This window comes from Pseudochaenichthys georgianus, chromosome 20 (assembly GCF_902827115.2).
Source record: "Pseudochaenichthys georgianus chromosome 20, fPseGeo1.2, whole genome shotgun sequence".
NCBI lineage: Eukaryota > Metazoa > Chordata > Actinopteri > Perciformes > Channichthyidae > Pseudochaenichthys > Pseudochaenichthys georgianus.
Genome location: NC_047522.1, coordinates 5,694,718 through 5,721,150, shown reverse-complemented (window position 1 = coordinate 5,721,150; position 26,433 = coordinate 5,694,718). Strand labels below are relative to the sequence as shown.

Below are 26,433 nucleotides of genomic sequence, written 5' to 3'. Positions count from 1 at the left end.
GTTTTAGTCAACAGAAAGGGACTGTGGAAAGACCCATGAGCCACAGTGGAAAGACCCATGAGGTGAAGGGCGAATGGCGAATGGCTCGAGGACCATGTGGGAATGGAGTCATTATTACTTACACCATCACCCTTGCCACCGGAAGAACCTTGGGGTCCGGGCAAACCTCGGTCTCCCTTCTCTCCTTGCTCACCAGGGGGTCCGATCAGACCAATCAAACCTGGATGACCCTGTAGGACGAACACAAATGTGAAAACACAAATAACAGTCAAGTATAACAGCAATGTCCCTTTGTGTCCTCAAACTTCAAAGCCTTTGCATACATTTCTGACATGGGAAAAACTGTAATGGCTCTCTTTCACAAAACTAAAACGCACATGGGAGGCTGTGAAGGGTGAAGTTCCATTACCATACAAATCCTGAAATGTCTCTCCAGCAAAAGACCCACAAAAAACACTCTAAAAAAACCAAACAATCCACAACAAAGAGGATGACTTTAAAGTAGGCAAGCTCTAACCAGGCCCAATGATTTGACAGCATTATAAACGCACAACACGGTGCCACTTTGGTGTGCTTTAAACTGCCATCATGTCATTGTGTGGGAGGCAATTTAGATGTGTAGAGTAATGTGTGCTGTCTGAATATCCTTTGCAGTTATATTTCACCAGCAAATATGACGGCGGCAGCGAAGAAAAATAGTGAGGAAAAGATTAGACAGATTAGAGTGATACATCACATTCAGCTGCATATTTAATCCGGTTAAGAGTTTTTCTCTTAAAGTAAGGTAAAAACTCATTTTGCTTCCATAATGTTAACATAATAGCTATTATCAACGTTGCTTTGTAATACTAAAAGATGTCTTGCATTGATCAATTGCAAAGATTTGGAAGCTGTGTACAGCTGTGAATATAAATCTGAACCTCGATCACGGTCCTGCAGAGTCCCGTCACCGTTTCTGTGTTTATTGTCCAGCCTATTTGGAACCTGGGAACTCTAATCAGCTTGCAACCAGTGACAAGAACATGGGGGTATGCTCACCTTTTCACCCTTAGACCCAGGGTCTCCTTTCAAACCAGGAAGGCCAGGAGGACCCTAAACAACAAAAGCAGAAGTAAAAACTCAATTTCACAGAGAAAGACTGAAAAGAGAGAGGATAGAATAAGTACTACTAGCTAAGACAGACAATGTCCGAAAATTAGGCAACAAAGACACATGAAATGACAAAATGTCACGTAGGAAACCATCAATGTTTTACAGATATAGGGACAGTTCTGTTTTTTATTAAACTTCTATAAACTATTCCAAATCAAGAGAGATTGTGAGGAAAAGGGAGAGAGATAGCAAGATGTTATGCGTACTAACCATAGGACCAGGTGGACCATCTTGTCCTGGGGCTCCAGGCAGTCCTTGTTCACCCTGTGAAAAGGCATTCAATTGAAGTGAGCATTATAGCCTGCTGTATTTTCTCCGGCCTGCCATTGACTTGCTGTTGTCAATCATTGTGCTCAGCACAATGATTAATAGCCCGAACAGGGGGAAAAGTGTGTGGAATAAACAAGCAAAACTAAAGTAAAAGCCAAATAGGTGTATTGATTATTCCATGAAGTCTATCATCATGCCTAGCAGTTCCTTTTTATGTGTACACTGTATCTGTGTGTGTGTGTGTGTGTGTGTGTGTGTGTGTGTGTGTGTGTGTGTGTGTGTGTGTGTGTGTGTGTGTGTGTGTGTGTGTGTGTGTGTGTGTGTGTGTGTGTGTGTGTGTGTGTGTGTGTGTTTGTTTGAGAGTGGAGCTGGATGAACAAATATTGTATCACAGCGGAAGATCACTGTTGTAGTTGAGACTTACCACAGGGCCAGGGATTCCACGCAGACCCTCTGGACCGGGCTTTCCTGACGGTCCCTGGGGTCCAACTGGTCCGGTTTTACCTGCTGGACCCTCAAGTCCTGCTTCACCCTGTATACAAATGTTGGAAAAGCATGATGAAAAATATATCACAATTTTAAAGTAGACTACATCTGATGTATTGTTTTTTATATTTTTGAGAATAATTAAAATTTCAATCAAATTCAAGTCTATATTTATGTACATAAATTACAGACCCAATTGTGCAAAATGTTGTTTTCAGGTTTTCTTTGGAGCCTCTCTGTATCTCAGAGCATTTTATCAAAATGCAGCTGCAGGCTGCTTGTAGCTTTAAATGATGCTGAGACAGTATGCAGTGTGAAGATGGGGTGGAGACAAGTATACAAGAGTCTAAGTTATCACATGTGCACAAGTGCTCCGGCTCCTCCAACTGAGGTTGTGAACAGGCACAACAATATATGATGCTCCATCAAATGATGTTGTTATTTTAGGTTCATGAGACATATTTGCCTCAGCTGACTTTAATCTGAATACATCAATATTTACAGATTACAGGCTTACTGCAAAGTGTTCAAAGTAGTTTACTTAGTTTGTTGCATATGTATATTGAGAGTTCAAAATACTTACATAATATAGAAGCATAGCATACTAGAATGTTTTAAATCCATACTGACGTAACCAGAAGGGCGTAGTAGAGAAGTATGTTTGTGTAGTCAGTTGAATATATTCAGCATGCACCAGCTGGGTATGTCTGATTGAGCTTATGCACCAACCAACAGAACATATGTATAGATCGAGACGATGAAACCAGTAAGTTATTTAAAACATGTGTTGACTCAGGAAAACTTTATTTAGGCTCTGATATAGACACACATAAATATGATAACTCTGAATATCTGAGGGCCCCTTTTTGTTAGACTAGAACTAAAGTTACAGTACAATGGAAGAAACAAGGGTGTCTTAGTTTTATTTAAATAGGCTGGATCCATACATAACTGTCTAATGCGTGTGTGTGTGTGTGTGTGTGTGTGTGTGTGTGTGTGTGTGTGTGTGTGTGTGTGTGTGTGTGTGTGTGTGTGTGTGTGTGTGTGTGTGTGTGTGTGTGTGTGTCGGGGGGGCGGTGTGGGGTTAAATGACTTTGATATTTTAGCACTTTTAATTCAAGAGAGGGAACACCGTGGGTACGGTGAGGGGGGTAGATGGGGGACTTGCTGAGAGGACTCTACTGTGCGGAGGATGAATTGATTTGGTTACCTTAGTGCCCTTCTCTCCTTGCCTGCCCTCTAAACCAGCAGCTCCCGGGGGTCCCTGAGGAGGAGAGGACACTGCATGTCAACACAGCATCAACACAAACTGACTGTCCAAGACCGTACAACAAGTAAATGTTCATCATTGACCTTTCACAATATTTCAGAGAAGAAAACACAACTCTATTCATCGGTTAGTATTTTGTTTCATTATCCCTAACAAGGGATGATCATCACCAATAGATATTTTGTAAGGTCATCTCGGGAGCCTCTTGCCATTTCAGTTTATTTTTTAAATATATAGCTTGCCTGGTAAATACTTGGTGGGTGCTGTTTCTGAACAGGGCAATGATCCAATGTGCACTCCTTGAGTGATTTGAAGATCGATTTGAATGATTGGACATGCCTTTGTCTGCCCTAAAAGACGTAGCCATGTGTGAAAACACACAGGAAACACACACAGCCGTCTCCAGCCATGCCATGGGTTGGCAGGTTGTCTTGTCTGTCTGGTGAGCTCCACCTCCAGTCGTCCATCTTCAGAACCGCTCTTCATCCAGATTCCACTCTCATCTTTGGCCGACTGAAGCCTGAGTGCTACTGACTGAGAGTCTATAATGTAGGCTCGCCTCCTGTGTTGGAGCTCTCATCTTCTTCTGATGTGTGCCTCTTAGAGGTGGGGAAGAGGCAGGCTCTTGATCAGCCCAAAGAGCCATCTCAATGATATAATGCAGCTAACGTCTTTGTGTAGGGGCATTCTCTTTTCGAGGTTGCGAGAGCGCCTTTTGGTCGGCTCTGCAGCATCAGGTGTGTCTTAAGTGCGTACAATTGCTATGGATAAAAGGTTAAACAATTAAGTAGTAGAATTAAAGCCAGATAAGACTAATTACTTTTTAATGAAGCAAAGTTTAATGCATTTTTAAGCATTAAGGCATTAGCAAATGAGATTGAATACTATTGGCTGTTATGCTAAATTGACTTATTCAGAATCATAGGCTGTGCTGCTGAGAGAGATTGTTGCATTGTATTCCTACAGGCCGAATGCTGAGAAGACAGATTCTGAGGTTGCCTAAACAACTCCTGCTGTAGAATTTTGTATTCTAGAGAACCACCTCTCGGGAGCAGCAGGATTCATCTTTGGTCCTATTTTTTCCCCTAAGCGATTAAAGACCTATGAGTGATAAAAAAAGCCCTATTCCTTCCCATAATCCCTTGGCCATTTAGCTGCAGCATGTGCTGATACCATGCTAAATACTCAGAATGCAAATGTCGTTGGGCACATTAGAAAAGCAATCAACCCCGGTTTTAAAATGCATGACATGTTTTTCTCCCATTAGACTGAGCCTTGGAGTCTTTCTTTGAAATGCAGTCAGTCATTTGAGATAGTGACTTTTCTTTCAAATTCGGGAGAATAGCAGCTCATTTTCATGTGGACTTGGAGCTTCACGGCATATTGGAAATATGTTAATGTTCAACCTCAGATGTGTGCATTCAAAAAGCAGCTTACTGGCTTTGATTTCAGTTATCTCAAACTCATAATGTAATATGACATACAGAGAGAATAAACATCAAATAAACATACACTTTTAATTTGGTAAAATCTTAGTTTTTTCTCCTAACTTGCTTTTTATAACTTTGGAAATACTAACCTAATAACCTAGAAATAAAGTATAACCCACTTTCCTTTTAAAATCACATCAGAAGTGGGTGATCCCAAAGTCCCCCCCTCTCCATAGCCTCCTAACAACTTTAGCTGGTCCATGTAATGCCTTTGTTTTGCTCTGACTGTCGGTCCAGCAGCCACGGATCAATATTGTGTCAGACTTGCTGTACATCTCTCTCGCTTTCTTCCCACAGCCACAAGGGCGTAATGAGTTTGGACCCAGGGCTCTTTTGTTCCAGCTACTTTGGAAAGCCTTTTCAATTTCTTGCTAAAAAAAAGATTCATGAATTTCACATCCTGCCATCCATTTCTCAACAGGCTTTAAGGGGGATTCATTTTGCAGACAGCGCAACGCCTTGACCCCTGAAATCTTCCACTTTGTTTCCCCACTCCACTTTTAATGAAAATGAATCTCTCCTGCTTTTCTGCCAAGATTGAGCGGTTGATGAGATGTTGTTATAAAGCAAAGTGGGATACCGGTCTGTTGGCTAAAGAGCCAGAGTACAATGCCAACAAATACACACAATAATGTTTACAACACTGTTGAAAGGAGATTTGACTGAATAAGACTGAGCAAGAGATTTGATATCAAAACAACACACTCATGCATTGACACAATGGTCTATCTTGGGATGTTTTGATGGCATCACACTTACTCTTTTGCCAGGTGGTCCAGGTGGGCCAGATTCTCCTGATGGACCTGGAGGTCCCTGAAAACATGAAAGAGAAAGGAGGATGCTATTACAGACACAGACACAAGTTGTGTTAGCAAATGAGTCAGTGCTGATATGAATTTGTATTGAGCAGCATGCTTCACTAAAGCTCCCATTTGTTTGCCAAAAGGACAAAACAAAGAGAACATATTGACATTGGGGAATATTCAGCCAGGATCGTCCAGAAGAGTTGAGCCAAAACTCAAAGTTGGACGAGGCACTTAACGGCCTGAAATGATACATACTGTGCTTCCTGACACACTCTCTTCCAATTATGTGAGGTAATTGCAAGCAATCAAACCCTTTTTTATCATTCGCATTGTAAATGTTTGGTAGGCAGCGTTATTCAGCTGTTTGATAGGACACAGTTACATGTTAATTACAAATAACTCAAGGATAGATATGGTTTCCTCTTAAATAGCACCGTGTCATTATACAACATTTATCAGATTTTAATATACCTTTCTAAACACTGTTTTCCATTTCAGAATTCAATCAGAGTTCATGAACATTCATTCATTCAAAATTGAAATATGTAGCATTCATGTTCAATGGTTTATATGTTTCTGGCATTGATAAAGGCTCATTTACATTCATGAATGTTAATTGAGAGTTGTGAATCATAGCGCTTTGCACAGAGCCAGGACATCACTGGCTTTTATTTCTAATTACATTTGATGAATCTGCAAAGCAGATAAGTCTATTTACCTTACTCCCCAGAGTATGGACTAAATATCATGAATTAAAACGCTGCAGTGTTCATTTTTTACTGACTAGATGTGATAACAGCTATCACTGCAGTCCACTGTTGGTGGACTTCTTTAATATAAAAATAATGTCAAATGTAAATATTTATACACAGTGGTAAAGTAGCTGAATATTATGAAAGTTACATTATATAAGGTGTTTGTAAAGCGTCCCTTAACTGAACCATACAAGGTGCCAAATATGTGTGAAGAATCAACTTACCGCCTGTCCAGCCTCCCCATCATCTCCTTTCTCTCCTGATTCTCCATCAGTTCCCTGTAGGAGAGGGATGTGCTGGTTAGATAATGTATGCCAATCAAAGTATTTATCTTATACCTTAGATATCATAATGCTCCAATAATGGAGTTAACATCATTTACAATACGAAAAATTGCATACATGAGCCTGTATGAAGGAAATATGACTACAATATTTCATACTTACAGCGACACCGGCTTCTCCAGGAGGACCAGGGTCTCCTGGGAATCCAACAGGACCCTGCCAGAGAAAAGGAATGCATCAGAGTGGCACTAGTAACCTGAGGCGCTGCAATTGAGACCTCATTTCCCTGAACATTGGGATTAAGGAAATGTCAGTAATGAAGACAGTAATGTATTCTAGGTGCACCTGATGACAACCATTGAAGGCACTTTGATGGACTTAATGATGATGTTGCAAATCCATGAGAAAAAGCCCCCCTCGCATTCCATTACCGTGCGGCATAAAATATAAACTCTGTCAATTAAAAGGCTTTTTAGCTCTTGAATATGTTCTAGGATAAAATTGCCGGATTCAAGGCTGGTGAGGGAGGTTTACTCGAAGCAGTGTATTTGAGCATGCTCGTCTGCGCGCTGGAAAACACTCTTTGCTGATTGTGAGAGTATTTGGCAGACTTACAGGGTTGCCCTTTGGACCGTCATCTCCAGGGGGTCCTTTGGCACCGGCAGGTCCAGCAGATCCAGAGGGGCCAGACTCTCCTTTCTCTCCTCTCTCGCCTTTAGGCCCCTACGTAGCGGGGGGTAAAAGAGGACATTCATCAGTACAGCACCACAGGAGGCCGCAATAATAGTCTACACTGAACTGGGTAAAAACTGATGTGTGGACACAGCCTGCTGAGAGAATGTTGGATTCAAAGCGGATATCAGTGTGAGTGCCAGAGGACCGCAACACTGCTGATGTTGAATAAGGCGTTTTTCAGCTGCATGAGCTCTTAGGTATGATGTTACAGTTGTTTTGTATTATGCATGAAGGGAATAAGCATAGCAATGTATTGTTATATTGTGTCAAATCGTCAAATGAGTCATAAGGGGACGAGGGGACGGGTGGCGCAGTGGTCTGTGCATCCGATCATCAGATCAAGGGGGAGTGCTGGGGAACTCCAGTTCGAAACCCGCTCCCGCCGCCACTGCGTCAGGCCGTTGTGTCCTTGGGCAAGACACTTCACCCGGATTTGCTCCTGTGGGTATTGTCCACAGTACATGTATAATACTAATGTGTACTTGTAAAAGCGCCTCGATGACCTCGAGGCGTGAAGATGGACGGTGTGACGCAGTGCGCTGTGCAATGATCATCAGATCAAGGGGTGAAACCCGCCGCTGCTGCGTCTGTAAAGCCGGTGTGTCCTTGGGCAAGACACTTCACCTGAACTTGCTCCTGTGGGTATTGTCCACAGTGACCATTGCATGTATAAAACATATGTGTGTAATGTGTATCTGTAAAGCGCTTTGAGCACTGGAAAAAGCGCTATAATAAATGCAAGGAATTATTATTATTATTATAACATTTCTTTTTGTGAGTAGTATTTAATGCACCCACTAATGATGTCTCCAGTCAATTGTATAGTTAGGAATTATTGAGTAATTACTGTCCCAATGCCATTAGCACTTAATGAAACACTTCAATGCAGAATGACTTTAAGGATAAGTGAAAGGCTATGGGTTGGGCTGTACTTTTGATTGAGACTCAAGCTGCACACTGACTTTGGCAATGTCAATGACACCAGCCGTTTGCTGGGAAATTACTGTAGCAGGGGACATTATGAATGATTGTTATCATGCTCCACTCCCACTGGAGATAGGCCATATTTGCAATCTGCTGTTGTACTCCAATAATGATAAATGACACAGCCATCAATGATGGATGATTAGTAAAAGTTAAAAAAGCGAATCGAATAAATATCTGTGGGGCAATTACATAAGCAAGCACCTGGATATGGTACTTAACATGCAATCTTTAGAATTGTTTACTTTGTTGGCAATCACCATAACAAACACTAATACGAACAATCTACAAACACGGTATTGAAGCGGAGTAACACACCTTTGTATATCCTTCACTTCTGCACCATTGTGGCTATCGAAATAGGGTACAACTTAAAGCTCTACAAATAGGGTGTGTTGTTGCAATCATTGTTCTTTAGGACAGAAGCACCACAGCGTATCCTCCTGGTAATTATGTCTTAAGAGTCTGGGAAGAGACTCAATTTGGCAGGCCATGTGGACATGGTGTGCAAAGCAGAAGAGTCATGCTGAGATGAACTACCAGCCCCAATGTGAGGAGAAATTACTTTCAGTGTGATGAATACACAGTGCCACACCGAAGAAAAAAAGCCTTCTCGTCAGATTGGATTTTGCTCTATATTTGCCTTAAGCTATCCATTAAGCTTCTGTTTTCCTGGCGATAAACTTCAAATGTATATTGCTGTTGTTGCTTATACTGTTTACTACCTTGTTGCAGCAACACAACATGTTACCAACCTTAGTAGGGTGTACTTTTAAGTATTGTAGAATAAAGACAAGGTACTTTTTTATAAAGAAAGGCTCTGTAAATAATCATGCTAAGGGTGATTGGTATGTTAAAGCCTAAAAAAACGTCATACGTGTTGATAAGCTACCTACACACACACATAATCATGATGGCATACACATACTTAAAGGAACACACACATTAGTTACTCCTGTAACACATATCCAGATTCACAAACAATCTCACTCACCCCAGTTCCAGCCTCTCCGGGTTGTCCTGGGTTTCCGGCCTCACCTTGTTCGCCCTGTGGTTAGACAAATGTCAGTCTGGACAAAGAAACCTTTACCCTTCACATGGAGAGTTGCAAATTCACATGAAGTATTTTTAAAAGTTACATTATTTGCTGAAATAGTTCTCCATACAGTAATCCATATCAACAAAAGACAGTCATATAACTTTACTATTACAGCATTTGATACAGGAGCTGTATTCAAGCCCTTTTAAGAGTTGGAAGCCCTTCATTTATCATATTCCAGACTCATTTAAATTGACATGGTAAGGCATTAAGCATTTATAGCCTGCAGTCAAATGGACCAATCTTGTGTTGTAAAACGGACATTACTAGGGTTAAGTCACTAAGTCAGACGGAAAGCCTGGGTCTATAAAGGGAAAGACTGCTGGCAGTAACAAAGGGGGCTGGAATTAGTTGGCCAGCAGTATTTCAGTCTCATTGACAAACGTCACGTCAGGCAGGCTATAGTTGTGACTCTTACCTTCTCGCCAACTGATCCCATGGGGCCCACACCACCTGGAGGGCCTTGGGGACCCTGCAGCAGGAAATGAAGAAAGAGATGAGTCATCCTCCATTTGGTAGTGGAGTACACTTGATGATATCCAGGTAAGACCAGTTAAGATAGGTGAGCTATTGCCACTAATGATGTGTTTAACATTATGTCACAGTCTTAAACACAACAGGTACTATTATATCACGTTGTCTGCCATACGTACATCAGCTCCACTAGAACCCTGAGGACCTCTGGGACCAGGGGGACCGGGAGGGCCCTGTAGAAAAAAACAGTGGTTTTAAAGTGCATTAAACAATTAAAGTAAATTGAAGTGTTTGCAAGAAGCAGAGGAGTGTCTTACCATGGGGCCAACATCACCGTTCTCTCCCTTCTCACCAGGAGGCCCAGGAAGCCCCTGAGGATAACAAAAACAAAGAAAGTTGTACTATCAGTAAAGAAAGTAATCATCATATGAGCACAAGATGCTGTTGGATGAATAAGCAATTGTTATCTTATTGATTGATGGTTGTTTTGCTGCTGTTAAATGAACTAACATCAGCTGTAACGGCTTGATATTCATTTTTCTAATTTGATTTGACTGTGGGAATAAAGTGATACACTGATATGTGTGATACCTCCGTGGGCCAGAACATGCATAAATGAATCATTTTGAATCCATGTTTTAGCTGCAGTCTAGTCCTATTATCTGTTCAATAACATATTCAATGAATATATCCTGAGCAAGGTCAAGAACAAGTCCTACTAGATGAACTAAACCAGAGACCTTACAAAACAGACACTGTTGGGCAGACAAACTGAATAGAGGACTAACCTAATAAGGAGCAGTGCAATTCAGTGATGACACAAGGAGTCATCTCAATATGTATCCCTAGCACATATACTACATATATCAAATAGCTATTTGAATGAGACACAAGGCATAGAAGGGCAAGCATGCCATGCATTGACAAGCCAAATGTAACCAGACTTTCTGAAATATCTTTTGATAGTGAAGAACTCAGTTATGTGTCTGAAATGTTCACATTTGGATGTCAGCAGGGTTTAAGCGTCCTTATCTCAGGCAAAGGGGGGATTGTTTTATTCTAAAATGCTCCGCTGACATGTAAGACAAGACTGTTTGCTTTTCCTTTCTAGTCAGTAAAGGTTTCATCTTCACACAAAAGGTGCAGACATAGATGTAGCTCACTCATGCATGGGAAATGAGCCGTTTGGTCAAGACCTCATATGTGTGTTGGATCCCTGACATTTCTTCCAGTAATTGCCTTGATTAAATAGCTGTACCCTGTTTCACCTTCTGTGTGCGTGTCTGTTTTTAATTCAGAAGCAATTTGTCATTAGTGTAAGGTGTATGATTGCTAGGGAGGATATCAGAAAATGCATTCCTATACGCTGGCAGTTTGTGTATATGTGCATTGCTATACATCAACGTTTTGTTTGACATGCCCCTGTTTGCAAGCATTTTCTGTGGGGACTAAAAAGTGTAAGAAATCTCAACTGTGGAAAGGTCGCCCCAGTCCTAGATCATTAGTCGCGCTACTAATTATGCAGCATGGTGAATGTGCTCGATGAGGAACTGACTATTGGAGCAGGTCAATCCCCACAATTGATGGAATAGCTATGGGAAGTAAATGACTTTCAATTAAAAGTCCATTAAATACAATCCTGCTGAGATAGGATAGTTCCTTGGAAGGATGAACAGTAGTTTATGTAATTTCATCAAGACCCAAATCTCTGCAGTAAACTCGTAAGGTTTTTAGCTTTGATTACTTATAAAACCGATAATTACTAACAAATGGGTTACTAAAGAGGGGAAAGACCTATCTCGTTAGATAATTATTACAATGATACAAAACATAATTAAGCCGAGTTGTAGCATGGATTGGTTTTGTGTACATTAAGTTGTTCTATTTCTTTTTAACCTTAGCTTTTTCAGTGGGGCTTAAACTAAATCCTTGGTTGCGTAGAGCCTACTTTACCTTACGCTTATAACATCAAAAAGCAAAATGTAGCACAGATTATCATGCCTTTTTCTGAAGTGGCATCAGTAGATGGTGTTGGCAGGAAATAAAGGCAGCAGATGGAATCTTTGAGGCTATTAGCTTGGTCAACATACACAACGCACCAAAGATCTGATCAAAAAGTATACTACATACTGTGTAGGTGTTGACCAGCTTAACCAGCTAGTGCTTTCATTGCAACGGGTGATTTTTTGTAGAGCATGCTATTCCAAAGCAGTTCAAACATATCATCCATAGTAGATAACTGTAGTTTAATATATCAGCAAATGTTTGAATGGTACTGACCTGCAGACCAATGGGACCAGGAGGCCCAGGGAAACCTCTGGAACCTTCATCTCCCTTCTGTCCAAACATACCCTGCTGACCTCTGGGACCAGGCTCTCCATCACCTCCCTTCGAAAACACACACACACACACACACATTCACTGGGTCCATTCCTCTCAGGTTTAACAGTTCATGCATTTTCATGTGTTGTTAACAAATATGTCCTTCTACACGCTTTCAAAGCACTGTTGGCAAAGATGGAGTTGCATGCAATTACTCAAATAGTCATTACAATGTGTGTGTACAATATAACACAAAAGACACCTTCAAAAGTGTCTGGTCTCAATCAGGAAAAACATTTTTCATTTTAGAGGTCTTTCTGTTTGTGATGCTGCAGACATCATACATTCAATCAGGTATTTCGGACAGTTGTACTTACAGCAGGACCTGGTGCACCTATGGGACCTTGGAGACCAGATGGGCCAGGAGGACCCTAAACACAAACAAGAAAAGTTTACACTAATGTAAAACAATTATGCATTGGGTTAAGTGTGTGGTTCTGTAACTAGGCATCTCTTAAGGAAATCTGTAACACCACAAACTACTTAATTGTTTGTGTGTTATCTATCAAGGAATAAATGGACTTCCGAAAACGCACCTGTTCTCCCTTGTCAGCTTTGCTTCCTTTCTGACCGGGCTCTCCAACCTCTCCCTGGAAAAGAGAAACACACTCAGCTCAGATTCACTTCTTTTCCAAATGTCAACAACTTATGAAAAAAAGACTACAGCTTTACAAAAACAACCAATATCTGCAGCTATACCTGGTTGAAGGCACAAATATGGAAATGTGAGATTATTACTGTCCACTTTGTTGCATCGTTAAAGTCCTCAGAGAATGCAGCTCAGTAGAATGCCATAAAGTAACATGCAGGGGCATAATTATTACAGCAGATGGAACGAGCAACAGTATTTCACTTTAACATCTCGTCTAATTGTGTTTGGCACATTTGGTTATGAAGATGGATAGGCAAAAGTGATAGAGACATATTTCCCATGCAGATGGAACGTGTGAACTTGGGGATGAAGATTGATTGGCAATCTGGTTCCATCCTTAAACTAGTCTCAGTTTGCAATGGAAAAGAAGTTGTAACTGGGCCAATAAGATGTGGTGGGTGAGTGTGGGGGACTGACCTTGTCACCATCTTCTCCAGGTGGACCCTGAGGTCCAGCAGGTCCGGGCAGACCAACAGGACCCTGGACACCATCACGACCAGCAGGACCTTGAGGCCCTTTCTCACCCTATGTGAACAAATACATTTGTTTTAATTATATCTTGAAACACCTAGCACAGCAGAACACAAACACGTTTTCGATAACAGAAAGATGTGTTGTTGGCCACTGTAGCAAAGAAATAAATACTTACAGGTGCTCCCTTCTCTCCTGCAGGTCCAGGGGGACCCTGAGGGCCAGGTCTGCCAGACAGGCCAATTGGACCAGCCGTACCAGCAGGACCTCTTTCACCAGAAGAACCCTGTGAGTGTGAGAAAGAGAGGGTTATAGTTCTGTTAGCCTGAGTCTAAATATAAGTATTCTGAACAAAGCCACAACCCACAAGGTCCCCGTGCTAATGGATCAACTCACACACATGAAAACACACACAAAGCTCTTTTTTCAGAAAAATACTGAGAAAACAACAGGTGGCTTTTCAGTTCTCAGAAAGCTGTTCTTAAAAGCAGCCAGCATTGTCTGCTCTCGGGAGCCGGCATCTTGGTGGCTCTCTGAGCAGCTCGCTGCGGCTGCTGAAAATGCATTTCTGGATGAAAGAGGCTGATGCCGTGTATCAGTACTCAGATACGCCTAAATCCATAAGACATGACGGTGAAAGACACTCTACATTTTTTTGTATCTCTGATGCACTCAATTATCTCAATGTACATTTATACATGTACACATTTGTACAGTTATATCAAAGTATTTATTCAATGTATTTAGTTAATGTTCATAATAAATGCATTCTCCTCATGCAAAGGCTGCGTGCTAGCAAAGTGAATTACACTGCTATCGTGAAAAGGTTTTTCTTTTAAAATAAAAAAGCCTTGAGGAAACACAGCTTGACAACAATCTTCAAACTGGTGTAACCCTGTTATTTCTACTCTACAGTGTAAGGCACCTTACAGTGCAACAAGTGCTGATAACACCTGTATTCACTTATGCAGAAGAGTGAGGGAGGCGACGGTCGTGATGTCTCAATGACAGATATATAAAATTAAAAAACAAATATTTAACTAACGTTTGTGTGCAGGTTACTTATTTGTTTAGTTAGTTTAGTTTTTTGTTTTTTTTCGAGCGTGTAAAACCAAAGAAAATACAAATGAAGCAAAAGATGATACAGACATGATACAGTACTATACAAATGAATGCAATAACAAAACGAAATACTTAATTAATAATTGAATAATCTGTAGTATCATTGTCTGATATCAATAAACAACAAAGCCTTAGCTAATTACACGTCCGTTACTTCTCCCTTCTCTAATTTTCTTTTTCTTTTTACATCTTAATATATGTTAACATACAATATCAATGTATACTTTAACCTTGAATAATTTATATAATCATTCATATAATATATACAGGCAAGTTAGGAGAATGGGCTCTATATATTTATATATATATGTACATACACAAATTCATACAAACACAAATTTATAAATAGAATACAAAACAAGAATATAAACAGTTATGGTTTAGCAGTTCCTTTTTAAATAGTTTGATGTTTGGACATCCCTTTCGCTCCTCACTCAAATTGTTCCAGATCTTCACCCCACAAACAGAAACACAAAAACTTCTCTTTGTTGTGCGCACCCTAACATTAGTGAATATAAATGAACCACGTAAATAATAACTCCCTTGTCTTTCATTGAACAATATCTGAATCTTCCCAGGTAATTGAACGTTGTTTGCCTTCAACCTGATTTGTGCAATTTGGAATTCAACAAGATCTGACAGTTTTAAAATGTTTAGCTCTAAGAATAATGGGTTTGTATGCTCCCTATAGCCGACATTTTTAATAAGTCTTATTGCTCTTTCTTGTAGAATAAATAGGGATTGTGTTGTAGTTTTATAATTACTGCCCCAAACCTCTGCACAGTAACTTAAATAAGGGAGCACCAATGAACAGTAAAGAATGTAGAGGGAATTTTGATCAATTGTGTTGTAGTATTTTACGAGTCCAATAATAATTGATGCTAAATGAATCAACAAAAGGTTCAATCAAGATATTGATGCACATCTAAGTGCTAGAGAATATCCTGAGCAGAACATTAAACACAATACACGCACCGTTTTCCATGAACACAATCCTATTAACATAACATTTGAAACTTCAATTGGGGCCGATTTGATGATATAACATGTCTTTTCATATTGTGTCATAAGTGTAGCAGCTGGTGTTTTGAGATTTGACTGTTGTTATACAAATACATGGATAGGTGTGAAAAACAACAACAGCACGATTAAGAATGAAAAGAAAATCAATCTATTTTGACAGCAGCAGCCCGTCGCATCATGCTAACCATACCGATGGGTTTTGTGAAGAACCTCTAGAGACTCTGTGACAATCTGAGAAATATGAACACAGCAGGCGTAACATGCCACGAGTCAGCCTTTGCGACGGGCGAGGCAGGTGTAGGAGCAACACCGGGGATGACTAGCCACTGACTCACCGTGTGGCTGTGGGGGTGATGTTGTGTATGTGTTTGTTTGGGTCTGCTTCTGTGTTCCAAAGTGCAATGGAGCAGACAGCATTGATACTCAGATTGTCTTTCGGATGATCGCTCCTACGACAAATCGCTGTGTGCATTGGGACAAGATGACATGTGGTGATGCTTTCATTGGAAAATTAATAAATCACACACTGATTACGTGACCATGATGGCTTAATGAGTTGATGTTTACTACACATGTACTTAGTTGACTAATTTACACAACTAAATGGATTTTCTTTGACCTAAGTTTGATTTTCTCTCATGTCTGAAATGTCATTGTCTGACTCTAATGCTAGTGTGGCTGCAGTTTTAACTGATCTTATTTACCTTCTAATACCTGCTGGATTTGAAAAGTCAGAGGCTCTCCTTTATCTACTTGAGTTTCAGCTGTGATGATCTTGGGCAAGGCATTTAACAGCTGCGACAGTGCATTTCCATAAAGGACAAGACAAGAATGTGTGAGTGTCTGAATTCATAAATGTACAACACTGTCCAGCTAAGAAAGAGCATGCAGCTAACCAGATCTTACCTGGGGCAATTGAAGTTTAAGATTAATAAATAATCCAAAAAATATATATATAACTCTGTTCACAAGTTTTCCTAAAATATCCCGTGTGACATTTTTTTTTTCTAATCTTAAAGGGGCTTAGTCGATCAAATAAAGGTTTAATTAAATCATAAATCATAAATGAAAAGCAAGTATAAAGATGGGAAATAAGAGGCAGCTTCAAAACTTTCGTCTGATGATGTAAACTGCCCTCTGGTGCTTGGCATATGCAGGCTGCACTGAAACATGAAGCACAAGCCTTCACGCTACGCAATATCACAAAAATAAATATTATATGTCAGGAAAAAAACAAGACGGAGAGGAAAGAAGATACTTAGATCTCAGGTAAAAGTATACTTACAACAGGACCAGGTGGACCTTGGGGCCCCTCTCCTCCCTTCAGACCTGCAGGGCCCTGAGGAACAGAAGGGATCATTCACATGAGATGTCTTTTGAAAACGGTGTTACATTCACCGCGCATTCTTTCTACAGTGTTGCTCTGTATTTAAACATCTCTTAAACTAATCCAGTCTGGACTGTATGTCTTTGTTTACTACTTTGTTGAATTAGCCAGACAAAATAATTGTGAATGTGTACATGCACATGTGTGTATAATTTGTGATTTCTGGAATGATTTGTAATGCCAATGTTCATGCCTGTGTGTATCTATGTGTAGCTCCCAAGTGGACCACAAAAGAGCACATGGCAGTATGGGTAATGGGTCTCTGTTGGCTGTGGCTGGGTGCTGAAGTCAATTCCAATGGGAGGAAACAATCAGTAGTGCTGCTGGCCTGCAGTCTCCCTGACCTTGAGGATGCAGGCAGCAAAACCCTCCCTCCACAGTCTATCCATTTCCAAACACCTCAGTCTAATGCTAACATTTCCCACTTAATAATTTATTATGTAAATAATAACTTTGCCGTCCCCTAAAAAACGGTTGGCACTGAATTAAGAACAATTTAAGTTGTTGACCTAAACCAGCGACATTCTTTGCAAATGGATCTCTAACCGACTATTCCCTACTTCTATAATAGCGGCCCATGATGCATTGTGGCGGTATAAACAGTGGTGTCAGTGTTGGTGGAGCGATGCATAGGCACGCCTGTTCATTTGTCAGATGTCGCTTTGGGTTTCCTCTGAACCCGATTGATTGCTAGAAGTGAATTCCAGGGCTGTTGTTTCTAATGAAGTGAATGGCTCGAGATAGATGCTGGTTATTTGTTATGTAGCAATGTTCTGTCACTTTCTACCAGCAAACACATGGAGGGGGAAATAGGTTCAGGTGAAGTGTAGCTCTTACCGTGGCGCCAGGTAGACCTCTTTCTCCAGGGAAGCCTCGAAGGCCGGGAGGTCCGTCTTTACCAGCAGATCCCTGGGGTCCTGGGTCTCCCTTTACACAGATACACACATGTTTGTGTTAGAATGTGTGTACTTAAATGTACTTGCTTTATTCCATGAGTGGAATTAATTGCTACAATATAAAGCTTGGAGATTAGCTAGAGGGAATTCAAAAAAAATAAAAAGATTATAGATTATAATATAATGTATACGAATGGCTTTATACATCCCAGCAGGAACAGAAGTATGTTTGTTTTGTAGCTGACATCCATCTCAATGGGCCATTAGCCGCAGTTAGTTTGAGATATGTGTGTTTTCTGTGGATTCAAAAACAGTCAGCACTCGGTCAACAAGTCTCAACCAAGCTGGTATTGCTTTTACAGAATCAGCTATAACATGAACAGATTTTAGCCTCAAAACTCCAATCTAGAGACAGAATTGTGTTTAAAATGTTTCATAATATATATAAAACAATATTTATTGTTTAAAGGATAAAAAAATCTAAACAAAAGTGTAATATATCAAGGGTGACTGACATCAAAAGCACAAAGATATTTTGTGACAGAAATGAGCAGAGAGTGAGTTTGCTATAAGAAAAGACAATAAAAGCATGGAAGCAAAACTTGGTTCAGATTCTACAACTGTACACATGATGTCAACCTTTCGTAACCCTCACCACAAACACTGAACTAACTTCTAGAGATAGTGTAATACTGTAATTGCATGGGAACCTTGTTTACTTCTTGGTTGATTTTGGCTTTGTTGGCTTTCTTTCTTTAATGGCAGGCAGACTAATCTGCAAACATGGAGGCAGAGTAGAGTGGGCTTGAGAGGTACAAGAGGATTTGGGTCCCTGGCATACAGATGCACAGGACTGAATGGAGAGGGGAGGAAAGTGGGACTGTGAGTGGCAGAGGGTTTGAAGGTTGCCGACAGACTTGATTAAACTGTCTGCTTGGCGAAGACGGGAAGAAAATGAAAGCAGAAGACGGGGTGTTTGAGGGAGGGGATGATCAGGGCAGGCTGAGTGCTTCTGGGAGTTATTTCTTCTTTTGGAGCAGCCCTATTTTTACATAATGTCTGCTAATAATGGGCTCTCGATTGCTGGCCAGGAAGAGAATGCCCCATGTTTCCAGAGTCTAATCATGTACATAAGGTATTGGTGGGACTCTGGTGTTTGCTGATGTGTACTTCCGGGTTGAATTTAGAATTGAACACCAGAAATATAACTGTTTGTGAAAGCAGCTGGCCAATCTCCAGAATCGAATCCTGTACGATAATTGCAACTGTTCATCTTGCAGCCAACCTCCGTACTGTTTATCTGAAAAATCTGATAATAACTACATCTGAACCCACTCTACTATTAAGACCACAAATGAGCATTCATTTAAGAACAATAATTGTTTGGAATACTTTTCTGCTCTAAGTACTGAACATACCTTTGCTCCCTCCTTGCCAGCAGATCCTGGAAGACCCTGCTCTCCGGGCGGGCCGGGGGGTCCAGGGTGTCCTCTCTCACCAACGGGACCTGTCTCTCCGGTTGGACCCTAAGATGCCATAACACAGTACATTTGCAGTTCAAAATATCAAAACGAGAGCCGTTATAGCTGCATTGGGGCCGTTGGTACACAACACCACCAACACAATACAATCCACTGCTTGCTCTACATGTACATACATTTATGAATGTTAGCAATGCCCTGAAAAGCTGTTACAGTTTTAATACACAGAAACATGTGTCTGAGCCACTTTAGTACTGCTGCAGGGATTTTCCAAAAGAATAAGCAGTTGTTTAAGATGATAACAATGTCAGGTGATAAGATGTCAATTCAATGTATTCATTCAATAATAAAGGTCTCTTACCTGGGGCCCGACGACACCTCCTGGACCCGGTGGACCAGTTTTCCCTTGGAAACCCTGGAGAGAAACATTACAAAGGGTTATTTAAAGGCTTTATACTATCAAAGGGAAGCACATTGTTAATCTACTAAAACCCAAGGAGAGACACCGAAGGGATTCCACTGGAATTTGTTTCATAATCAGGGAAATATGTCTTGGCTTTGTATTACTATAGCTTAATGTAGTAAAAATACGTTCCAAGGGTATATTATACAAAAGGGGATTAATTTAATAACACTACATTGCTGGCCGGTAATTACCTTAAGGCAAACATACAGTATTGTGATATATTGTAAACAGAGATCTTTTAATTGATTAGACATTAGGGGGAGATGGGCATATGTCAGAGGGTGTACATAGGTATGTACAGTAGGCTGTATACACATGGGTGAATATAGATGTGTATGTGTGTAGATATTGTATGTTCAACTTATCAGGGAGTGTATATGTAGATATATATACTACTCAAGTAAAGATGTGGGATTGAAAGTTTTGCAGTGCAGCTTGGAAACCCTTCTTATGCATAAACATATCAAACTGGATAAGGGTTTTATGTAAAACAGTTAACAAAGTGAACTTAAATTCAGAAATCCCATTAAAATTAAATTGCCTTGACATGATTATTAAATGTAACATAACACTAGTGGTCAGAAATCTTCTCTTTGATATAACCAAATCCGCTTCAAAGAGCAATACAATAAATAAAACCTGAAGCGCATCGTGCACAGTTCTCTGTTGCAAACCCTAATATGATATCGAGGGAGTCAAGCTCCAGTGAAGGCACAGAAACAAAGGGAAGCAACGGTCTCTCGCTGCAATGAAACCAAGCTTTCAGGATGCCCATTCATGAAGTTCATGACAGGAGACAAAAGTGCAATATTTGACACAAACGATGAAGCACAACTGACAGGATTACTTGTCTGGCCACTGGACCAAGGGGCTGGCAATAAGATCACCAACCAATTCAGGACAACAAGAGTGATCCCCCTTTCCAATGGGGACGAGAGGGCTGCCTACACTGCTAATAACAAAGAGCCATCTCTTGCTCTGCTCTCGGCCACAGACCTGTGATCGGGTTGCCATACCTGCACAAATCCAGACAACTATCCCATTTGCATCTTGTCTGTTGCACTCTTTACATTCAAAGCCCATAGTTGATGTGCCTTGTGAACAAATGTAAACAGCGGAATCGGACCAATCAAGAACGATACAAGTTCAACATCTCAAGTATCGACTCAAACACTGCAGCACAAATCAAATGAATTTATGTCTGCTGGGTGAAAAACAATCCAATCTCCATTGGATTAAGATAAGGAAGGACTGGTATCTTTACCACGCATGTAGTCGTCTAATAGAGACCTATCTGCCATATGTAAGTTGCTAAATGCTGGAGTAATGCCAGGCATGGAAACATGTAGATATCCATTCGTGAAACAGTACATGGGAAGGGATTAGCATAAAGCAAGCACATCAAACTCCAAGGTCAGAGTTGTGGGTGCACACTGACAGTTTGACTTTGCCACTTGATTTTTGAAAACATTATTCATCACACTTTACACAAAACCACTTTTTAACTGAGGCATTTATATATCATTTAATATTACCCTAAAACCAAGCAAGAAAGTTTCCAAGCTTCGAAGGCAAATCCTGGCTGACTTATGACTTCCGTCTTATTGATCATTGTGTTGCGATTTGTGGAAATGTTTTATTCAACGGCAACCCTCGAGCCAGGCTGTTCAGCCACAGCCCTGATTCAGAGACACCAATTCAAATCTTTATTTGCCCTTCCTTAAATGCAAGTTGTGTTGCCGGGAATGTGTGCCTTTGAGCGTCTTTATTGCTGTGATCTATTCTCATATTGGATACTTGTGGAGCATGTTCATAAGCGCATACATCTACAGCCATTAGAGTAACACCTTAATGACGACTCTATTGTTATCGCTTGAATAGCAGCAACGGCAGGGAAGCAGCCATGTGTGGGGTATTCAGTATCTATGGGGAAGAGGCAGGCGGACAGGGGAGCTTTAATGATAGAGGCCTGTCAAGCTTTCAGTATTGCTTCTGAGTCTCGTCAAACCAAGGTTCACTGACGCATACAAGGTACAGAGGTGTGGCAGTTGAAACAGGGGATTGCAACTAGACATGCTCACAGACTCAAATGTGGACTTGATTCTGTTTTTTTATGTCCCATGGGAAATGCCATCTTTGCACCGATACATCTTCATGAACAGCTTTGAAACTTTAAGGTTAAAAAAAGCCTATTCTCATTAAGCTCATAACTGTAGTCTTTAAACTGCTGAACCACTGTGTTGTGCAGCTGCAACAAATGTGTCTACTGCCATTGTTTACCTCGGTTACAGTATTATTGCTCAATTATTTTAGAGCAATGAAAACTTGTTGCAACTGGACACTCTTAGCTTAGCATCGTTCTATTGCATATGTGTAAACTTGCCAATGTAATAAGAAGGAAAAGCTGCACTTGAAAATGATCATTTCCCATGTCCATCTCTATGCGATAGGAGTCTGAGCCATCTGGATTTACTCAGAGAGAATGCGTGTGTGTGTGTGTGTGTGTGTGTGTGTGTGTGTGTGTGTGTGTGTGTGTGTGTGTGTGTGTGTGTGTGTGTGTGCGCGTGCGTGCGTGCGTGCGTGTGCGTGCGTGCGTGTGTGTGTGTGTGTGTGTGTGTGTGTGTGCGTGCGTGTGTGCATGTGTGTGTGTGCAAATAGAGACAAGCAGATAGACTTAGACAATGTTCACAAGGGCTTTGTCTTTAGAGTTCTGCTTAAAGAGGAAGGCCTGCACTCTGAGATGATGCACCAGTGATTGTAATCCCCTGCATATAAGAGCAACAGAGATAAGATGTGGGAGAGGGAGAGTGGGAGATTGAATTGCAGTGCAGCCCACTGATTGGAAGGATCAGGTCTGTCCTGCAATCGAAAGGCAATTTGAAGAATGAGAGCTAAAAATGGTCTTGTTGGAAACGTTTACATAAATAGCAGTGGGTACCAGCCATTCACAAAACCAACCCAATGTATGTGGGATTAAGATTAGAGCAATGTGAGGAGATTCATAATTCAACATTTCAAAACATATTTAAAATGACACTCTTGTACTATTTGTTTCAGTGGAAATCTGTCCAGGTGTGATACATTGTGTTTCATTGAGTTTCTAGCTGAACTGTAGTTCTTCTCTTTCTACACTCAGCAGGAAGTCTCAGAGATGACTGACATCTCAAACAAGGCAATGCATCTGTAGGACTCACCGTCTCTCCACGCTGACCGGGGTGTCCAGGCAGTCCATCCTTTCCAGATGGGCCCTGTCAGGTTGAATTCACAACACACCCTTCGTAAGTTACAAAGTGCATTTATCTTAAATACATGCATATCTGAAGTGAATAACAGCAGTATGAAATTGGCTTTATTGCTTGCATTTTTCCAAGCATTCATATTTATTATAGCAGTATATTGCAAATGTTTTGTAGGCACAGAACAAGTTACAAACATCATTTTCAGATTGGCAAAGTCATAGTTAGACAACAGGAAGACTCTAGTGAAGAAATAACAGGTTCTGTTGAAAGGAACAACATCAGTAGCTAAGGGCTAACAGCCAGCTATGAATCTAGCCTGAATCAATATGTGGAAATGATCACTTGTCTCCTGCCTAGACTGGGGAGTGAGAACATTGGTTCTGCTTCACTAAAAGTTTAACTAATGATCCCATCACAGAATTAGGGTTATTGCCATATATTACTGCACTCCATGAACTTCTCAAATGTAATAATGTAGCAAACTAAGCTAATCCGCAGCTGGAACAGTAGGAAGAGCAGACAGTAGACGGTCATACAGCCGTACTAGTGGTTTTACACTTCGAGTAAAGTGTGAACGCAGGAGGAATACTTACAGGGGGGCCCTTTGGTCCAGAGAAGCCCACTGGTCCCTGAGGTCCTTGAGGCCCCTATTGAACACAAAAAAGAGTCAGATGAATATGAGGTGCACAAAGAATAAAGTGATGCAAAAGATAACATAGCAAAACACTGCTAAATGTTCACTGAAAACCTGAGCTCAAATCATTAGAGAACTCCTCATATTGTATCACCTACTGTACAAAGTGAGGTTTGATCAACTAACAAAACTGGTTGCGACAGAAGGGTTGCGATAGACACATGGATGTCAAATGAATGAGTAAATATGAATTGTTTTTAATGTGTGTATCCCCACAATCGAAGTGCTATTTATTTAATGTGTGCATTTAATAATCTAATGATGGTTGAGAGCAGCTGAAATAAACAATGCCAGTGAGAAATGGTAGAAGAGATAGAAGTTGGATCCCCATCAGCACACATATGCTGATGTCTGGAATGTGTAACTGACAGAGATGTTCATATCCAAAAGACGTTTGTTAAAATCAATTTATATTACGCTTTAAAGTTTATAATATGTTGAAGTCTAAAAACCATCATCATGTCATTAATATGGGGATATTAGGGAAATATTTAAGATAGACACTGAATGGCCTGAACAGAATAATAGACTTACTCTCTCTCCAGGTCCACCCGGAGGGCCGTCGTTGCCTGATGTACCCTGAAACACACAAACACAGCCATCATCACCTAATAATAATGTGTTTTCACAGTACACGTATTAAGCATGGAGTATAATAGGAGCAGTAGAAGCGTTGTTTAGAAATGGTTTAATTTCTGCTTGAAGGAATATTTAAAAATGTGAGTTTTGTTGTGAGTGGTATAACTCTTGTACCTTGGCGCCAGGTTTCCCTGTTGGACCTCTGGCTCCTCGACCCCCACGAGGACCCTACAGCGAGAGAACAACAGAGTCAAAAGAAAATCCCGAAAACAAAAAAAGGTATATTAACTAATCATAACATAACATAATCCAAGAGTGAGATATACATACCGTTGGCCCTCTTTGGCCTCTTGGACCAGATTTGCCTGCAGTGCCCTGTTAGAGAACCAACAGAAAAACACCTTTAGATATTCATTTGAAAAGGATCCTTTTTTTCACTATCTCCATGAATTAACAGTTTTCCGAATGTGAATCAAGAGAGGCAATGTCATAGTTTGCTGTTGAATGCAAAACCAACATCATTTTCTCGTGCATTTTTTAAATCGTGTTGAAGCAACAAGTTTTACACGTCTAGAAATAAGGGAGAGGGACTCGGTGAGAGCACATTCTTTCCACAGCTTTTGTTCCCTCCCCAACATTGTTGTTTTTGTTATTTTCTGTGCCAAGACACAATACAGGTGCCTTTATTATAGCAATCCATTTTCTTTCGTGCAGGGATATCATTGCGTGGTGAATTTGAAACTGAAACAAGTAAAGTGTGTATTTTCAGTGAGTGTGTGTGTTTTCTTACCCTTGCTCCTTTCTCGCCATTGGCTCCAGGGAACCCAGGGAAACCGCTTGAGCCCTGTCAATAACAGAGGGAGTTATCATGGAGGGGTAACAGCAGATTCTGGATCGGTCAGGGCATGCATGATGATGAAGTTTCATACTGTAATTGTCGGCACTATTGTTAGGTATGATCCTCGGTTATCCGCGATTATTTGACACGGTAACTTCCATGGCCTTTGATTTTTCAGATTTCTTAATTTTGTTTTCTAAAAAATATCTTCATGTACTTTTTTAAATTGTTAAACCCATCCTAAATATTCCTGTTAAGTGAAAGTTTTGCATCAAAATCACATTTCCAGCTTTTTCTACAATGCTTATCAAGTTGGCATAATAGAGGAAGTTTGCCATGCAAATTCTCTAAAGTAATATGAGCACACGAACACATACTCAAAGGGAGGAGAACTTAAAAACAAAAGGCTTAGCGTAAGACCATTGTAAACACAAGCCAAGGTGACATGTTTTTGCCTTTAGTTAAACTCTGTGAGCAGGGGATTAAAAAGCAGCTTACCCCTTGTGCAGCACCTCACCACAGGTTGCATTTGGGACATTCAATAAAAAGTCAATCAATGACAAACCATGACTTCCTCCAAATGTAATAATTCCACAAATCCCTACTTCCAAATAATGTTGAAAGCATTATGTTTAATGAGTTATTGTCTATAAAATGTTGCTCTGTCAAACGTTGATTTGATAATGGCCTTTAATATGTGATCTAAAGAAACACTTTGGAAATTGTGCATGATTAGAAAGTGGTACCAATATTTACTAAAGGCACCATCTTTCAAAGGTATGCTTCATTTCATAAACTGTCATGTTTGAGTATTGCCATATCAAAGCATGATGTGAAATATGTATTTCACAAAAGATCAGCACCATCCCGCCGTTCTCTCCGGGATTGCATGTAACGTTTGTCTGCTTTGACTGCCACTCTGTACTCAATGGTTTATTTTTCATGACAAGGTGCAAGTGCAGATTTAGTTAAAAAAACATCCCCTATTGTTGTGAGAGTGTAGTAAGTTACCTTAGGTCCTTGTCTTCCGGGATAACCTGGCAATCCTGGAACACCCAGTTTACCCTGAGAGACATTAACAACACGAGACATCAGCCCAGCAACACAACTTAATCACCATGAGAGCAACAACATCAACTCAGAAGAAAACACATGATTCTTTCCATCATCCCTGGTCATTGAGCTATATTACCTTTTCTCCAGCAGGACCGAGGGGACCTGACTCTCCGTTGGGGCCAGATCGGCCTTTAGGACCCTCAGGACCATCCTCTCCACGGGACCCAAGCATGCCAAGCTCACCCTATGACACAAACACGAAGAGTATGAAGATGATGTACGGACATCACATGTGTCAGAACTGACTGGACACGTGGAAAGAGATTTGTATGACAGACGATC

The 26,433-nt window shown here is 40.6% G+C and overlaps 1 protein-coding gene across 2 annotated transcripts in view; it reads right to left on the bottom strand.

Annotated features, from left to right (window-relative positions):
- The window catches only part of col11a1a (collagen, type XI, alpha 1a), a 66,890-nt gene that overhangs the window by 5,377 nt on the left and 35,080 nt on the right, over positions 1–26,433 (bottom strand). For both annotated transcript variants that reach the window (XM_034108295.2, XM_034108294.2), the window contains exons 30-59: positions 26,228–26,335; positions 26,047–26,100; positions 24,988–25,041; positions 24,528–24,572; positions 24,372–24,425; positions 24,153–24,197; positions 23,518–23,571; positions 22,880–22,933; positions 19,581–19,634; positions 19,157–19,264; positions 17,680–17,769; positions 16,741–16,794; positions 13,489–13,596; positions 13,257–13,364; positions 12,724–12,777; positions 12,505–12,558; positions 12,086–12,193; positions 10,123–10,176; positions 9,985–10,038; positions 9,750–9,803; positions 9,227–9,280; positions 7,129–7,236; positions 6,676–6,729; positions 6,454–6,507; positions 5,428–5,481; positions 3,119–3,172; positions 1,847–1,954; positions 1,363–1,416; positions 1,039–1,092; positions 123–230 (exon numbers count right to left, since the gene is read on the bottom strand). In XM_034108295.2, the coding sequence (XP_033964186.1) occupies positions 123–230; positions 1,039–1,092; positions 1,363–1,416; positions 1,847–1,954; positions 3,119–3,172; positions 5,428–5,481; positions 6,454–6,507; positions 6,676–6,729; positions 7,129–7,236; positions 9,227–9,280; positions 9,750–9,803; positions 9,985–10,038; positions 10,123–10,176; positions 12,086–12,193; positions 12,505–12,558; positions 12,724–12,777; positions 13,257–13,364; positions 13,489–13,596; positions 16,741–16,794; positions 17,680–17,769; positions 19,157–19,264; positions 19,581–19,634; positions 22,880–22,933; positions 23,518–23,571; positions 24,153–24,197; positions 24,372–24,425; positions 24,528–24,572; positions 24,988–25,041; positions 26,047–26,100; positions 26,228–26,335 (2,070 nt within the window). The remainder of the gene's footprint in view (positions 1–122; positions 231–1,038; positions 1,093–1,362; positions 1,417–1,846; positions 1,955–3,118; positions 3,173–5,427; positions 5,482–6,453; positions 6,508–6,675; positions 6,730–7,128; positions 7,237–9,226; positions 9,281–9,749; positions 9,804–9,984; positions 10,039–10,122; positions 10,177–12,085; positions 12,194–12,504; positions 12,559–12,723; positions 12,778–13,256; positions 13,365–13,488; positions 13,597–16,740; positions 16,795–17,679; positions 17,770–19,156; positions 19,265–19,580; positions 19,635–22,879; positions 22,934–23,517; positions 23,572–24,152; positions 24,198–24,371; positions 24,426–24,527; positions 24,573–24,987; positions 25,042–26,046; positions 26,101–26,227; positions 26,336–26,433) is intronic.